This window comes from Periplaneta americana, chromosome 8 (assembly GCF_040183065.1).
Source record: "Periplaneta americana isolate PAMFEO1 chromosome 8, P.americana_PAMFEO1_priV1, whole genome shotgun sequence".
Classification (NCBI taxonomy): domain Eukaryota; kingdom Metazoa; phylum Arthropoda; class Insecta; order Blattodea; family Blattidae; genus Periplaneta; species Periplaneta americana.
The window spans coordinates 23287497-23305916 of NC_091124.1; the positions used below are offsets into that span (position 1 = coordinate 23287497).

The window sequence follows — 18420 nt, forward strand, 5'->3', positions numbered from 1 at the left end:
TTTAATTGACGTCCTTTTCTAGGTTTTTTCACGTAAAAAATGTTTCAAATACGACTGCATTACTGGTACTATAACAAGTGTGATATTTTTATATGTGTGCATTAAGTGTGTGTTCAGTTTTGGACATATTCTGTAGGCCTGTTCCATTAACATTGAATAATTCACTGCTAATGAAACAAATTGCTTTTGGTTCAGACAGGAGTGCATTATTAAATGTTAGGAAAGGTTAATAATGAGAGTTTCGAATTTTCAAATTGACATTTTAAGACATAGTTGTTCCTGGTGAACTAGAAGTTACAATGCTAACTATTAGATTCGAAGTAGTAGATTTCGAACCCATTGGGACTATTTTTTATTCCAATAAGATTTTGATTAATTCCATCACCAGGTCGATGGCATTTAAGTGTGCTTAAATGCGACAGGCTCATGTCAGTAGGTTTACTGGCATGTAAAAGAACTCCTGCGGGACAAAATTCTGGCACATCCGGCGACGCTGATATAACCTCTGCAGTTGAGAGCGTCATTAAATAAAACATAACATTTAACATTTAATTCCGTCACGACATTATATCTTGAGAAATAAATTATTAACAAATTTACATACAGAATTCTGTGATGAATTTACCAGGAGCAATGCAAATTATTAGCATTATTTTCGCTGGAAGGAAAGTAAAGCTACGGGTTCTATATTATAGATTTAGGTTATGTAAAAGAAACCTGTCTGTGATAGAGAGTGCTCTTGGTAAAATTACTGGTTCTTTCTCGTCACACATATAGTTTCCTGTTTTTCAAACAGATTTATCTATAAGATATTTCGTTTTGAGAGATTGTAGAGGCCTGGGATAAAGAAATCGAGGGAAAGAGTAGAAAATATAAGGGCGAGCACAGTGAGCCAGAAGATTGCTTGTAATGAATAAATAAACACAGGAGAGTTGCTGCATTTTTAAACAAATTATAGTATTTGTAATATTTATTGCCGTAGTGACAATAGGAGAACGACTTCCAAGGGCGATAAATAGAATGTTCCAGAAATAGATTTGCTTAACTGTTCTAGTTTTGTTTACATTATTGTGGAAACCCCACAACATTGTCTCCAAGCCAACAGAACAGAAGCATATTGCTTCAGTCATCACTTTGCTGGGAGTATTATTTTACATTTTTCGGAATCCATTTTTCCGAAAGGCAATCCTACTTTCAATTAAATTTGGTTATTATATTTTAACGTTATTTTTTAGATCTTTCGTAATTTCATTGTTAGATATCGGTATACGTATTTACATTCTACATACTGTATTTAAATGATTCCACTTAGCAATGATTTTGTTAATAATAATTGTATCACTTTTTTATGTCTTCCTTCCATTGTTATTATCTTGATCAGGACATGGTCATGTTATAATTTTTTATAATTTTATTTAATGGTGTTATATTGAGTACCAGTAACACGGGAATTTTACTTGAAACAAGTAAAGAGGTAGGTTTGATAGTAAATTCCGAAAGGACAAAGTATATGATTTTGTCTCATGACCAGAACATAGTACGAAATGGAAATATAAAAATTGGAAATTTAGCCTTTCGAAAGATGGAAAAGTTCAAATATCTTAGAGCAACAGTAACAAATATAAATGACTCTTGAGAGGAAATTAAGCGCAGGATAAATATGGGAAATGCCTGCTATTTTTTGGTTGAGAAGCTTTGGTCGTCTAAACTGCTGTCAAAAAAAACTGAAAGTTAGAATTTGTAAAACAGTTATATTACCAGTTGTTCTGTATGGTTTTCAAACTTGGACTCTCACTTTGAGAGAGGAACAGAGGTTGAGGGTGTTTGAGAATCAGGTGCTTAGAAAAACGGAGAAAGTTAGGCTAAACGCAAGAAGAGCTTGCCACGGAAAGCTGCGCGAACTTTCGGAAACGTTTGGGTGCACTCGACCTTGCTTCGATTCGATTGGCAAACTGTCGTCAGTTCTCAGTCGTCTGCTGGCTTGATGTTTCGAGTGAGATTTATCACAGCGCATGTAACGTAACCTAAACCTTGTTGCAGAGTAACTAATAACATAACATTGTTGAAAATACAGAAGCACGAATTCTTTTACATATAAAATCACTGAATGAAATTACAAAGATGTTATAAGAAATATGTGATCGTGTAATAATTGATATTTGTCATTGTAATAAAATACTAGTAACTAATACTATGTGATTTTATTAAAATGTTCCGATAACTAGCGTGACACTATGGTCGATTTATTTTAATCTGTGTATGCTCCTTACATTACGATCGGAGCCTGTTTCGTTTTTCATACATTTATAAACGTTATAAATAATTCCCTAGTTTGACTGTGTAACGTTTTATTAGCACTTCCTAATTTAGAGCCAATGGGGGGGGGGGGCATTGTTAAGTACATAGAATGTTATACAGAACTCTGTTATTTTACAAACACACTTTGAACTCTATAAAAATCCTGATATCAGGGATAAAACGCAAAGTATGTAATGTACACACTGGCTTCTACCCGCTCTGCACAATACACTTCACTATACAAACAACTCAAGACGCGCTTTCGAATGCGCCCTGTAATCAGCATTATGTGATTCATAGCAGCCCTGTAACGAGCATGACGGCACGAGGACCGAATATCGTTCTCTGCGCATCAGTCAAATGGGCAAGCTTTCTTTGCGCTTCCTCTACACAACACAGAACTGCACGCATTGTATTTTTCACCTAACATAATTAGGAACATTAAATCCAGACATTTGAGATGGGCAGGGCATGTAGCACGTATGTGCAAATCCAGAAATCATGTAGAAAGTTAGGAGGCCGAAGGGGAAAAGATCTTTGGGGAGGCCGAGACGTAGATGGGAGGATAACATTAAAATGGATTTGAGAAACGTGGGATATGATGGTAGGGACTGAATTAATCTTGCTCAGGAGAAGGAACGATGGTGGGCTTATATGTGAGCGGCAATGAACCTCCAGGTTCTCTAAAAGCCATTTGTAAGTAAGTTGTTATATCGAATATAAGAACGATAATTTTGTACTTTGATAGAACGTGACGTGTATATAAACTTCTGCGCCATAATGAAGTCTTCAGTTCTCTGTTGCTTATTCACTAAACTTACAGGGTGTTGTAGCTAACAGACTGTCTAAACAATGAGTGCCCTGTGTCCTCTGTGGTTGCATGGACATTCTGAGAGCCAGTTATCGACCTCTGGAATAGATAGCATAACATTTATGACAGTTTTGCGTGTACTAATTGGTGCTTCTTGGCAACACTGCAGAAAACTGCCAGAGTCGTTTTCCTAGTATCACCATTATAAGCCTTCATAAAGCTTTTGATTTTGCATTCACTGTATCTATGAACTCTCCATATGTAATTAATAATGAGTTATCAAGTTATATGCATAAAATAAAGTGCTGTATATTCATTTATAATACTTTTAATTTGCTCTATACTATTTGCTTGTGATATATCTGTGACAGTTCTAAGAAGAATATTTTGGATGGGCTCATCAACTACTTATTTTATAAGAAATATAATTTATGAATATTGCATCATCAGTAGGGAATGAGAATTTATTTCAGTGTGATATGCGTTTTCGCACACTCATTTCAGATTATTTTTTTTTTATTAAACGAATGTGAAAAAAAGTTGATTTCAGATTTTGAGTGGATCTGAGACCATTTACTCGCTTCCTGAAACTGTCACTGCTACAAATGAGACTGCACAAATCTATTTTTATCAACTTTGAAGAACACAGATTTTGTTTATTTTGTTTGTGAAGAATTGTGTGTTGGTTTAATGCATGTGAAACAGATTGTAAGAGAAAAAAAAATTCGGCATATTAATACCTGCTTGTGTTGATTATGTATTGTTACTTGCAATATGAATTTTATTGTTGTAATGAAATGATGTTTGCGTTTATATATGTAAGAAATATAATATTTAAATAGTTTTTTTATATGAGTATTGTGTATTTCTTTCTTACTTTTTGCGGATGATACCGTAATTCTTTTTGGTGAAAAATCTTGGAAAGGCACTTATATTAATGCGAATAATGGATTACAGGTAATTAAAGAGTGGTTTGATTCAAACGCTCTTTCCTTAAACACACCGAAAACAACTGTTGTTCCGTTTTCACTAAAGTCCAGTGGTCTTAAATCTCCTCAATCTTCTTTTAGGCTCAAAATTCTTCATTCTGATTGTTCTTCTCAAAATTGTGAATGTCCCATATTAATCGAATCCTCAGAAGTTAAGTATTTAGGCATTATAATCGACCAGCACTTACGATGGAATAAACATACCGGTATCATATATTTATGCAATGGGTTACGTAAAATAATTTATATCTTTGTTATACTTCGGTCATATTTACCAGTTAATATTTTACGTCTCATTTATTTAGCTTTGTTTCAATCCATTCTCCAATATGGAATTTTAGGATGGGAAATGCTTGTAATTCTAATCTCACTCCACTAACACTTATTCAGAAAAGAATAATTAAAATATGCCTTAATAAACCAATTGATTATTCATCCGAGCTTTTGTTCACTGATTTTAATAATTTGAAAATTAAAGATTTATTATATTGCCTTATTAAACTTCATACATAAAAATCGTAATAAATTAAAATTATATCATCATAAATATGGAACTAAAAGATCCGATTTTATACAACTAGAGGAACCAAAGTGTTTCACAAGCACAGTTCTTATAGCCATGGTACCTACTTTGGTCCAAGATTATATAATAAAATAATTGAAAAATACCCAAATTTGGAAAATTTAGTATCAAAAATTTCAAAAATAGCGTTAGAAATGTGATTTTTAAAGAATATATATTGATTTTATATGTGTATGTATTTGTATGATTTAAATTGTTAAAATTGAAATTGTATTTTTAAAAGTTAATTTATTCCTATAATTATTTTTTTCTTGACCCACTTTGTGTCAAATAATTATCTTTGTTTGTGTTAAGTATGTGTTTAGATAAGTCCTGAGCACGAGTTTTTACTCCTTCAGGGAAGAATTAAGACTGTATTTTTGTACAGTACATGTTATTTTACTAACAATAAACAAGTTCAGAATTAGGTGAGCCTTTAAAGTGCGAACCAGCTCATGGTATTTGTACGTTCGAGCTGAGAGCTGGTTCCAGCCTGTGAGCGTGCAATCAAGATCGCGTCAGTAAGCCATTGGCTGTCTAGTGAGATGGTTCATTTGTTAGGAGTTGAGAATTTGTTGTATATGTGACTGCAGAGATTATTATGACTCAGAATACGTTTTCTTTCGAACAACGTGTATTTGTTTATGATTAATGTATATTAACAGTCAGCTCGTCAAGTTCAAGTCATTTCGAAGAAAGATACCTGAGTGTAAAGTTCCAGATTATACAACAATCCATGCTCTTTATATTGCATATCACAAAATGTTTGGGGAACTGTTACATTTCCAGTGTAGTTTACCATTTTTGGAGTAGTGGTCAGCGTGTCTGACTGCAAAACTAGCGGGCCTGGGATCGAGTCCTGGTTGGGACAAGTTGCCTGGTTGAGGATTTTTCCAGAGTTTACTACAATAATAATCTACTAATAATAAAATAAATGAAAGAGGCATAATTACATTTGGAACAAAAAGTTATTTACGAAGCAGTAATACGTGAATGAATCTGTTTGAACCCTTGCACTCTTGGAAATAATAGAGCAAAATATACAATGATGATGCATAAATTAACGTGGCTACACATTTGAATTACCACACTGTTCAACTTTTCTTTCAACTTTAAGCATTCAAGCAATGCATGCAAGCGGTAGCACCGACATATGTTGATGCAAGAGTGAAAAAAACACAATCAATTGTGCATGCTTTTTTTTTTTTTTTTCTTCTTCACTAAAGTGAGAGCGCATGTAGCAATTGAAAGCTGCCCATCGCCTATGGGTATCTTGTGCGTCTATTGTTCTATAGTAGCATGTACTGAGCATCTCATTATTTTAGGGGACTGTGAAGAAACTGAAAATTCTTTTGTTTGGTGATTGTGGACCTCTGAAAATGACGGCAAATACGATTAGCTTTATTGAAGATTATCGCAAATACGAGTGCCTATGGACTCTTCAACCACAATTTTGCGAATCAAGTTGGTCTAAGTGCATAGGATTGATATTTATTATTTAATGTATAGACTATACGTTGTATGGTTGTGAAATTTTTACTCTCACTTTGAGAGATGAACAGAGGTTAAGGGTGTTCGAGAATAAGGTGCTTAGGAAAATATTGGGGGCTAAGGGGGATGAGGTTACAGGAGAATGGAGAAAGTTGCACAATGTAGAACTGCACGCATTGTATTCCTCACCTGACATAATTAGAAATATTAAATCCAGACATTTGGGATGGGGAGGGCATGTACCACATATCGGCGAATCCAGAAATGCATATAGAGTGTTAGTTGGTAGGCCGGAGGGAAAAAGATCTTTGGGGAGGCAGAGACATAGATGGGAAGATAGTATAAAGATGGATTTGAGGGAGGTGGGATATGATCACAGTCTAGTATATACAGTTGCTCACCAATAGGATCGCTAATATCGCCTCATTACAGGCAATGCAAAATGGAACTGTCACAGTCTATTGTTTCTAGCACCCTCAAAACTCAAAGCTTCGTGACTGTATATAGTAGACTGTGATATGATGGTAGAAACTGAATTAATCTTGCTCATGATACAGACCAATGGTGAGCTTATGTGAGGTCAGCAATGAACCTCAGGGTTCCTTTAAAAGCCATTTGTAAGTTGTAAATATAGTAAGTATAGTGAAGATAATGTTCAACACGGCACATAGTGTAGACACGAAATCCGCATGCATCTTAATCGAACATTCGTCGTCAACATGATTGTTTCAATATTTTTCCCAGATTGCATGCGCAAACGCTTGGAAAATTGAAGCGCGTAGCTGCACCTTAAGGGCATGAGGGCGCTGAAGTTGCGTATAAAATAGCCATGCCTTGCCGCCTCCCTCAGTGTTATCTCGGCATCAAGTGCAGCTATAGTACTGTACGACCACTCGTTTAATTTGTAATTGCGAGGTCTGCAGTATTAAGGTGATAGTAGACGTAGGACACACTTTGGGTAAACCATACTGAAATGGGCTATTTGTTAACTAGTACTAATTGGAGTTTGGAGAGTCGCATGATATGAGGAGTAAATAATATATTGCATGCCTTTCATGAATTCTTTTTCTTCTCATAGACCCACAGTTTACTTTCTGAATCAGGGTAAAGTGACGTGTGTGCGTGTGTGTCTACTCCATAGAGAAATAACAGAGATCTAAGCCACTTCATTTTACGTGATTCGGGTTCCGCATAGTGCAGATAGATGGCAGGACTGTGCCCCATTTTCAAATTGCACACCACTTCGGCGGGCCACGTTTTGCATGATGTGTATGTATGAAGAGTTATGTCGTGTACTATAAATAAATAAATATATATATATTTATTTATCCATGGCAGAATTTTATCTGTGACCACATGAAACCACAGCGGAACACAAATAGATACGCTTATGCTCTGTGATATCCCAGTCGTGGTGGCTCTGCCGTATATTCACAGATTATAGATACGAAGTAACTTCTGTGCAGGTCGAAAGAAGGCACAGATTTAGAGGGCTGTATCAAATATGGCTCCTTTGAGGTTAGAAGAAGATTCAAGTGACGCGGAATCTGGCGGTAAGACAAAAGACTTTAAATACATTTCTTGGTAAATGACTTAATAAACACACAGTTCATGGTGTACAGTTTGTATTTTAACGTTAGTCAAACATTTTAGCCGAGTTTCGTGCAGTTGGTATTAAAATGGTGTGCCTCAGTGGTCATAACCTTTTACAAGATAAATTGTGTCGGTAGCGTATAGATTTTAATTTGTTTTATTCGAATATGTAAATAGGTAGAGATTCCGGGTCGGATTCCGAGAGTGGTGGTGGAAGGTCGAGTCGGAGTAGTAGCCGCAGTGCTAGTCCAGAAAGTCATCACGGTCCAGCTCCAACACCTGGACGAGGTTCAGGAAATTCTGGAAGTGACAGTGATAATCGCACTGAAGCTACTCCAGCACGTTCAACTAACGATGGAGAGTATTCACCAGGATCACCAACAAACGGTGACGAGTCAGAACAAGGTTTGATATTCATTTTTGGGTGAAACTAGCGCTGAGGTAATTCCTGCGATTTTTTTTTTATAGAGATGAAGTTGATCGTATATGCAAGGCATAATAAAAGCCGGTGAATGTTACGTATGTCCCAGCCGCTATAAGAACATGATAAAATACCTTGAATTTATAGTATTGCTTGGTAGAAATTGATATGATCACTGGGAGAGCTGTAAGCCCGCCCTAAATACGTAGCTTACGTATAGTGGGTGATCAAATTATTAGGGACACTTGGTAAAAGTAGGAATTTCATCTTCAAATTCACATAAAACACAAGTAATTTGGATTTTCTTAACTGGAAATGCTTTATTACTCTAAATAGTGTTTTATAAACAATAATATTACATATTTAATTGTGTAACAATGAATATGGAATGAAATAAACAAGAAAACTAATATTTTGTCACACATCCCTTTGCAGCAATTACAGCATTAACTCTATTTGGCGTACTAGAAATGCATTGGATACAATTATTTTTAATTTCTTGGCCGTGATGCCACATATTGATCAGTTCTTCTATTAAAGATTGTTTATTTGTAATAATTTCTGAATGAATTTGCCTCTTCATTAGCTCCCAAATATTTTCAATCGGATTAAGGTCCGGAGAGTTACCAGGCCAATCCAGAACCTTAATGTTGTTGTCAGACAGGAATTTTGTCACCTTATTTGCCTTGTGACAGGGCGCAGAGTCGTGCATGAACACAAAATAACCATCTGGAAACCATTCACGGACTTGTGAAAGAAGCCGTTCCTTCAGAACCTTTATTGATATTGTCTCATCATTCCTTGAACAAAATATAGACGACCAGGTCCATGACCACTAATCACAGGCCACACCATGATGCTTAGAGGATGTTTAACAGTTTTCTACATAGAAAGGCGCCAATGAGAGATGCTGGAATCAACATATCTTCTATGACAACCCGTCAGAGGATCAAAGAGTTAGGATTCTCATGTCGAACTCCAACCAAGAAACCATTCCTGAAACCATACATGGTGAAGAAACTTCTCTCTTGGGCAAAGCAGCATCAATTTTGGACTGTGGACGATTGGAAAAAAGTAAGTTGTTTATCATTCACATGATTTCTTTGTTAGTCACAATTTTACTTTGTGCAAATGTGTTTTATGTAGGCCTACTGTTTATTTCTTTTTTTCAGGTGTGTTTTTCAGATGAATCTACCATAGAGATACTTGCTGACAAATCTGTGTTCGTTAGAAGGCGTAAAATTGAAAAGTACTATAATGACTGTATTATACATCCTCTAAGCCCTGTGCCCCGTTTTATCGTGACAACGCTTTTTATTTCTTTTAGCACTCTGATTATTATATTATTTATGTATTTGTAATATTAAGAATTTTAGATAAGGGCGCAAATAGCCATAGTAGCTGACGCGCCCTTCTTAAACCCTACTACTACTACTCCTCTAAGCCTCATGGTGTGGTCTGTGATTAATGGTCATGGTCGTCTATATTTTGTTCAAGGAATGATGAGACAATATCTTTACATAAAGGTTCTGAAGGAACGGCTTCTTCCACAAGTCCGTGAATGGTTTCCAGATGGTTATTTTGTGTTCATGCACGACTCTGCGCCCTGTCACAAGGCAAATAAGGTGACAAAATTCCTGTCTGACAACAACATTAAGGTTCTGGATTGGCCTGGTAACTCTCCGGACCTTAATCCGATTGAAAATATTTGGGAGCTAATGAAGAGGCAAATTCATTCAGAAATTATTACAAATAAACAATCTTTAATAGAAGAACTGATCAATATGTGGCATCACGGCCAAGAAATTAAAAATAATTGTATCCAATGCATTTCTAGTACGCCAAATAGAGTTAATGCTGTAATTGCTGCAAAGGGATGTGTGACAAAATATTAGTTTTCTTGTTTATTTCATTCCATATTCATTGTTACACAATTAAATATGTAATATTATTGTTTATATAATACTATTTAGAGTAATAAAGCTTTTCCAGTTGAGAAAATCCAAATTCCTTGTGTTTTATGTGAATTTGAAGATGAAATTCCTACTTTTACCAAGTGTCCCTAATAATTTGATCACCCACTGTATATACGAAAATAGTCGTGCGTGAATAAAGAATATGGCCATATTTCGTTAATGTAACAGTGGGTTTCAATGTCGCCAACATAGTAATAATACTACACAACTAATCAAACCTAACCTTACCTCTCATAATACTACACCACTAATCAAACCTAACCTAACCTGTCACATAATACACACCTGATCTAACCTAACCTAACCTTTCACATAATACTACATACCTGTAGTAACATTACTCAATTTAATATCATTTCGTTTGCATGTATTGCCGACCCTGCTACTCGTGTCGGTAGCCATCTAGTGGATGGCTCGTAATTCCAGGATGAAAATACGGCGACTCATAATAATTGCATTTAGTTCGTTCATTGCATGTTTTGTGATAGGCCTGTATTAAATGTGTTAATGCAGTAAAGAATTGAAATGTGTTGTGGCTGTGATAAAAGTATTGAAAATTGGCTTATAGTGTCACATTGGCAGTGATAAAAGTGTGCAATATTCGTTCAGTGGCCGGTGGATACTCTACATTGACGTAAAAGCCTAAACTAACCAACCTAACCTGTCACATTCGTATATGTAAGGTGTATAAACGGAGTACGAAGGGAACTGCCTCAGTGCCAGTTTAGCCTCACGAAACTTGAATCAGACTACACCAATTCACAGTAGAAATGTCATGAAATGATGGGCTTGTTGTACGTAGTTTGAATAACGTGGAATGTTGAAACGTCATTATTATGGGTTAGAGCCAAGAAAGTGTCCCACGGAGTATAGTGATGACTTCTGTGTTACTCATTACAGAAGCTAGATCTCCCAGCGCAAGATCTGAAGGCAGTCCCAGGTCTGATGATGGATCGCAAAGTCCTGCTTCGAATGCTAGCAGTCAGCACTCGCCCAGATCACCTGCTTCGAATGCAAGTCCCCGCTCTGCAAGGTCCACAGCGAGCAGCAGACGATCACGACGGTCATATGCCAGTCAGCACTCCAACAGATCCAGTGCAAGTCATCATTCCCCTAGATCTAATGCAAGTCAGCATTCTCCTAGATCCGATACAAGCCACCACTCACCCACATCCCATGGAAGTCAGCATTCTCCCAGATCCAATTCTCCGAGATCCAATGCCAGTCAGCATTCTCCTAGGTCTAATGCCAGCGTCCATTCTCCTAGGTCTAATGCTAGCGTGCATTCTCCTAGGTCTAATGCTAGTCCGCATTCCCCTAGGTCTAATGCTAGTGTGCATTCTCCTAGATCTAATGCTAGCGTGCATTCCCCTAGGTCGAATGCTAGTGCCCATTCTCCCAGGTCGAGTGCAAGTCAGCATTCACCAAAATCGAATGTCAGTCAACGTTCTCCAAGGTCGAATGTCAGTCAGCATTCTCCTAGATCGAATGCCAGTCAGCATTCTCCAAGGTCAAATGCCAGTCAGCATTCTCCTAGATCGAATGCCAGTCAGCATTCTCCGAGGTCAAATGCCAGTCAGCATTCTCCAAGGTCAAATGCCAGTCAGCATTCTCCGAGGTCAAATGCCAGTCAGCATTCTCCGAGGTCAAATGCCAGTCAGCATTCTCCAAGGTCGAATGCCAGTCAGCATTCTCCACGTTCTACTGGAAGTCCGCGTTCTGCAAGGTCTCAGAGCCCAGAGCATCATTCTGATGCTGAGTCAAGGCACTCGCGTTCGCCAAGCCCTGAGGATAAAAATCGGTCCCCATCAGGTATATAACCTCTTTTTGGAATCCTCTTGCTACAGTCCATAGCTGATCATGATCAGTATTTGCAATAATTCCTTTTCTTTCTGTAAATTAGCCATGCCATACTTAATCACATGAAAGTACCATTATTATTCAGTTTTTGATTAGCTTTTCGTATGATTACTTAATTCGTGGCCCTCTTTGTTATCCATAGTGATAGATTTTGATGTTCTGAAGTATTTCTCTTTGTTATGTGCGCATACATTGGGATCATAAATTTGAGACAACTTTTACAAAATAATGGTTTCTACATGGTAAAAAAGTATGATTTTGTATGTCTTGAGACTTGGAAAATCAAAAAATAGTAATACCACCCACATGGTGGTATTAGAAAAACCAATTCCTTGTCACACTCCTTATAAATGAAATGCATAATTATTAAAACGTATTTGAAATATTCCTTTTTTCACCTTCCATAATTTTTGTACATAAGTAACTAAATAAATAAATAAATAAGTAAATCAGTAAATAAGTAACTAAGTAAGGAAATAAATAAATAAATAAATACATAAGTAAATAAATAAATAAGTAAATCAGTAAATAAGTAACTATGTAAGTAAATAAATAAGTACATAAGTAACTAAATAAGTAACTAAGTAAATAAATAATTATGTAAGTAAGTAACTAACTAAATCAATAAATAATCTAAGTAAGTAAATAATCTTCTTTTCAAATAACTACCAGTACTGTCAGACCGTTGTAAAACTAACTGCTCACTCATAAAGGGGATTTGGAACTAAGAGTCTGCTGATCTTTTAAGAAAGAGGAATCTTTCGTTATCTGCATAAACTTCTGTGTCAGGGATGATAAAACTTTGAGTGGAATCATAAGAAAATAATTCATGCAATGAGAGAATGATACATAGATTATTTGATATAAGACTCTTCCATTATTACAGGTTCTCGGTCTCCCAGTCCAGATAAAAATCATTCAGCTGCAGGTTCGCGATCGCCAAGCCCAACAAAGAGTACTTCACGTTCACCTAGTCCTCGTGATGATGCTAGAAGTAATTCAGGATCAGAGAGATCAGATAATGAAGACAAATTGTCAGCCAAGAGTGGAGCAGATGATAAATCAGGTGAGTGTTGTGGTAGACTTTTGTACAATTTCTCATATATCAGTCCCCTAACTGCCCATTGTGCAACTCAAACCAAGAAATGGATTCGGAACACCTCAAAATCTGTGCTTCAGTGGCTGGTCATGATAATATCTTTGAAAAATATTGGAGTGCAAGAGGTCAAATGACTTTATTGTCAAACGCCTGGCATTAGAAAACAACAACAACAATTTCTCATACATTATCAACTTTTCTCCATTATATTGGATGAAATGATCTAGATTATTGTTTTAAACATTATATTTTCTTCTCGCACATCTGCACATATCCTCTGATTGAGGTTCTGGCTGATATGTACCTCTATTGTCAGGCAGTACATCTCACTTGACGATATGTGTCAGAGGAAGAACAATTATTTGTATGCATCTGAAGTCTGATTAGTGGAATGTGTAGCTAATTGGCGATGTATGCAATGGAAGGGGGAAGGAACTGGCATCCTAATCTATTATCTCCTGGCCTAGTTGCCTTATAAGTGGTGCTTTTTGGTATCACTTGTGAGGTTCAGACCTGTCTTTGGACAGTTGACTAAACAACAACAACATGTGCACATTCACCAGTATTGTGATATGCTTGGTTTTCATTATCCAGGTAGTCCTCATTCTTTCATAGTATCACATAATGAATTCTAGACACTAACAGACAGAAATATTTATGATCAGTATGAGTTTAGAAAAGCATATGGTTAATCTTTAAAACTTAATAACTGCAGCATCATTATATGACCTGAATTTTCTGCATAGTGTTTTTCATGATAGTCGTCTTCATCCTTTTTTCTTTTAATGTGAAATGTTTATATGTTTTACAATCAGGAACTTTCGTCACAGTTTCTGTTAATACGTTGTTATTATTTTATAGTAGGTCTTGTATAACTGAAATTATGATATGTTTAAAAGTTGTTGTTGTTTTCTAATGCCAGGCATTTGACAATAAAGTCATTTGACCTCTTGCACTCCAATATTTTTCAAAGATATTATCATGACCAGCCACTGAAGCACAGATTTTGAGGTATTCCGAATCCATTTCTTGGTTTGAGTTGCACAATGGGCAGTTAGGGGACTGATATATTCCAATTCTATGCAGGTGTTTGGCCAAACAGTCATGGACTGTTGCCAATCTAAATGCAGCTACAGACGATTTGCGTGGTAAATCGGGAAATAACTGTGGATTTTGATGATGCAGAGAGTTCCATTTTTCCCCTTGGGATTGAGTTATCAAATTTTGTTTGTTGAAGTCTAAGTATGTAGATTTAATAAATCTCTTCACAGAGTAATATGTAGATTTAGTAACAGGTCTGTAAGTAGCAGTGCTGCCCTTCTTTGCTAAAGCATCCGCATTCTCGTTTCCCAGGATTCCACAATGGGATGGTATCCATTGGAATACAATTCTTTTATTGAGTGATATTAATTGAGAGAGCATGTTTAAAAGTAAGGACAGTAGAACCCCTTTTTAACGAATCTTTGGGGGATCACTTTTTTTTTTTTCTTTAAATAAGGGTTTTCCTTAAAAGGGGGTTTATATAAATTGAGAAGGAAAGTCTAAAATTAGTAGTACTAACATGTGTGTTATACACCAAACTTTATTATAACCATTTAATTAGACCTACAGTTATTACTTATAATTTAATTTCATTGCAATATTTTCTATCTTTTCAATTCTGTTCAGTTGAACCAGAGCCATACTGAAATTCGGCATTGAAAATTTCTTTTTTCTTCTTCTTTATTCCCCATAATGAAGTAATTGGCAAATCACGCTTTTTTTTTTTTTTTTTGCCATATGCGATAATGTTATTTGAGGTTTAGCCTCGAGATGCCTTACTATTTTCTCTTTCTCTCTGGTAATTAATTTCTTCCATTTAATCGCTATTATAACGATGCATTAAAAAAAAAACTTGGAAACAGGATCCCCATACAACTCCCGAGAACAAAGCACCACATTACTATCGATTGAGATGCACTATCAAGTATGCTGGTACTGTTGATTATGTTGTTGTTGTTGTTTTCTAATGCCAGGCGTTTGACAATAAAGTCATTTGACCTCTTGCACTCCAATATTTTTCAAAGATATTATCATGACCAGCCACTGAAGCACAGATTTTGAGGTGCTCCGAATCCATTTCTTGGTTTGAGTTGCACAATGGGCAGTTAGGGGACTGATATATTCCAATTCTATGCAGGTGTTTGGCCAAACAATCATGGCCTGTTGCCAATCTATACGCAGCCACAGACGATTTCCGTGGTAAATCGGGAATTAAGTGTGGATTTTGATGCAGAGAGTTCCATTTTTTCCTATGGGATTGTGTTATCAAATTTTGTTTGTTGAAGTCTAAGTATGTAGATGTAATAAATCTTTTCAACTGTTGATTATTGAAAGTTGAGTCGACATTTCGAGCTTCATTATCACAGAGTCGACATTTCGAGCTTCATTATCTCAAAAATCATTTGAGCGGGATTTTCCTTAAGTCACTTTCCTTAAAAGCAGAAATTAATTACATTATTCTTATGGTAATTTGGCTGAAACTCACCAGATTATTTCTTAAAACCAGGATCTTACTTTAATAAGTACAAAGTATGGCAAAAAGATCTGACGTTTTTTGAAATGAGACAGTACAGTTGTATTTTAATATAAGTTTGTTTGTATTCTTTTATGAAAAGAGGCATTATTGCCATTTACAGATGCAAAAAAAAAAACAACAAAAACAAAATTAGGTTTTGAAAATTACACCCTCCGAATGACCTTCATTTTTTAATGCACTCCTGGAGCCTGACTCTAGGTCAGCACTGCCCTGCCTACCATATCTTGTGATATCGGGCGGTCCTTCGCCTTCCTGTTGACTTACATTTTGATGCTGAAGAAGTCATTCTGAAAATTGTTTACCTACAAGAAAATTGTGTTACAGCTAGGAAATCACCCATGTCAACCCACATTGAAATGTTGTCGGACCTATGCTGCATAAGAACTACTGAATCATTTGTTTTGAAAAAAATCTCCACAGTAAATGCCCAATGTGATGCATTCCACGGATCCATTGCAACTGAAATAGCATCAATAATGGCGTTCATTCCCTATGAGCGTATTCCGAATCTCACTGGTGAGCAATCCGATGGCATCACGGTGTTCCGAATTCCACCGATGACGTCATTGATGCTCCACCGGTGTCGCACCGGTGCCATCAACTTGCAGAGGCGGTGGCAGTCTCCATCAGCCGCCATCAGTGAATCTGATTGGTTCTTGTATAGGGCGGGAATTAGCAGACGAATGACATCGTGCACTGTTGTGTCATGGCGGTGTGTTCTGCTGTATTGTTTGTAATGAGCACAATGTAAAAACAATATGTTAATGGCTTATGAGCGAACATGTCAACGGACCCGTTATTACTACCGGTTCAAGAAATAAATTGTTTATGCTATCTTTTCTTTGAACGAGATGGCAGTACGAAAATTTCGCAAAATTTTGCTAGCGTAGCACAGACAACAACTTGTACAGTCGCCATGACAGCCATCGATCCTTCCAGCAGTTTTGTTCCTTATTTCGCTGCAACATAACGTCACTGATGCCACCGGACTGGTGAGATTCGGAATACGCTGTATCCTTCCACTGCAGCACGACTGTCTTAGCCAAAGTTACTGCCAACCTAAAAACGTTAAATCTTTTTGCTGGATCTTATACTTAAAGAGAAAACAAATGAATGTGACATCATAATGAATTAATTTTTAATACAAATGTAAGAGCTTAACGAAATATTGAACTTAATTTTAATTTAATAAAAAATTATCATTTGTACACAGATTTGGGTAATTAATCAATAAATGAAGGGAGGATAAACAATAGTAGTGGTGGCAGTGACAGTGGTGGGGACAAATTTAGAATATCGTACTTTCACACATTATGGCAGATGTGTATTGTGCCAGCCACGTAAGCCTTTATCTCTTAGACAAATATCTGTTCTTTCTTTTTCGCAGACAATGAGAAAGCATCAGTGAAAGGAAAAGGTGGTGATAGCAGTGGTGATGAAGGTGGCAAGAAGTCAGGGAGTGACAGCGATGATGAAGGGTAACCTTACTTTCAAATAATTAATATATATATAAGCTCTTTTTTTTGTTTTTGTATTGGCAGCAGTGCTATATTTATAAAGGTTTTCCAGGGATTTTCCTCAACCCATAAGAGCAAATGGTGGGTAACTTTCGGCGCTGGACCTGGACTCATTTTGCCAGTATTATCACCTTCATATCATTCAGATGATAAATAACCATAGCAGTTGATAAAGCGTCGTAAAATCACTCAGATATAAGTTGTTATGCATATACAAATAATAGAATCATATGACTCGTAAGAGATATTTCATTATTAAATATTTTGTTTAGGTTTTCATGGGTTCATATTCTGAAAATAGCTGCTAACCATCAAAATAGAGATGAAGAGAGAAATAGAAAATAATATATTAATACATCTGCCTGCCATAATAGATGACCATATAGACCTGGGAAACAACAATTTCAGAAAAATACATATATGGAATAGAGACAAATAAGAAATACATCAATACAATAGGTAGTAATCATAGGCCAAGTTTCTTCAACCTTTGTTAAAATGCACCTAACATAGCATAAATTAACTGTAAGTTAAAAGTATGAATTGCTGTTAAAAATATTGCGTTTCTTCAACTTTACACTTCACGTTTTAACATTCTGTTTGTTAACTTTCTGTTAGGACCAGAGATTCTAGAGTTTAACCATAACCTATAACCAAGTATAGGCTCACTTCTGTTTTCTGAACTCTGACAATTGCGATTCTCGCTTGTTTCCGTTGTTTGATTCAGAGAGGATACAAGTCTTTCTATTCTCTCAGGTTTGATTTCTGCTTCTTTCCTCATTTGTATCACAATAGCGTGGAGCGGCGTATTGGTGTTGCTGTTATGAAATCACAGGAACAAAAAGAAATCATGGGACTAATTTCTCTTTGTTCGAAAGAAACCTTCTGCTGGAAATTATTTCGCAGTATAAACCAATTAATGAGAATAACCAAACAAATGGATCTAAGTTGAAAGCGAAAAGTGAGGCTTGGCAGAAAATAGCCTATACCTTTGTATGAACTTCTGGTCTGTCAAATCACAGAAATCATCCCCTCTATTTATGTATTCATGGATATCATTTTCTAAATAATCCAGATATATAAATTCAGCATCTAACGCACCAGCCATATTGGATACTTCTATGCTAACAGAGAGTTAAATGATTTAACTGCATGAAATTGGGCAATTAAATTAACATAGGTTTTAACAGCCTGTTAGTACTAACAGTAGTTGAAAAAATGCTTC

The 18420-nt window shown here is 36.2% G+C and overlaps 1 protein-coding gene across 2 annotated transcripts in view; it reads left to right on the forward strand.

Moving 5' to 3' along the window:
- The first annotated feature begins 7551 nt into the window (after positions 1 to 7551).
- The window catches only part of Atu (Another transcription unit), a 31234-nt gene continuing 20365 nt past the window's right edge, over positions 7552 to 18420 (forward strand). Inside the window, exons 1-5 of one of the 2 annotated variants that reach the window (XM_069832626.1) lie at positions 7552 to 7704; positions 7922 to 8149; positions 11042 to 11953; positions 12888 to 13067; positions 17066 to 17156. In XM_069832626.1, coding sequence (XP_069688727.1) covers positions 7656 to 7704; positions 7922 to 8149; positions 11042 to 11953; positions 12888 to 13067; positions 17066 to 17156 — 1460 coding nt within the window. In that variant the 5' untranslated portion in view covers positions 7552 to 7655. Of the gene's footprint in view, positions 7705 to 7921; positions 8150 to 8974; positions 9240 to 11041; positions 11954 to 12887; positions 13068 to 17065; positions 17157 to 18420 lie in introns of those variants that run through there. The other variant, XM_069832627.1, reaches the window with a different exon arrangement.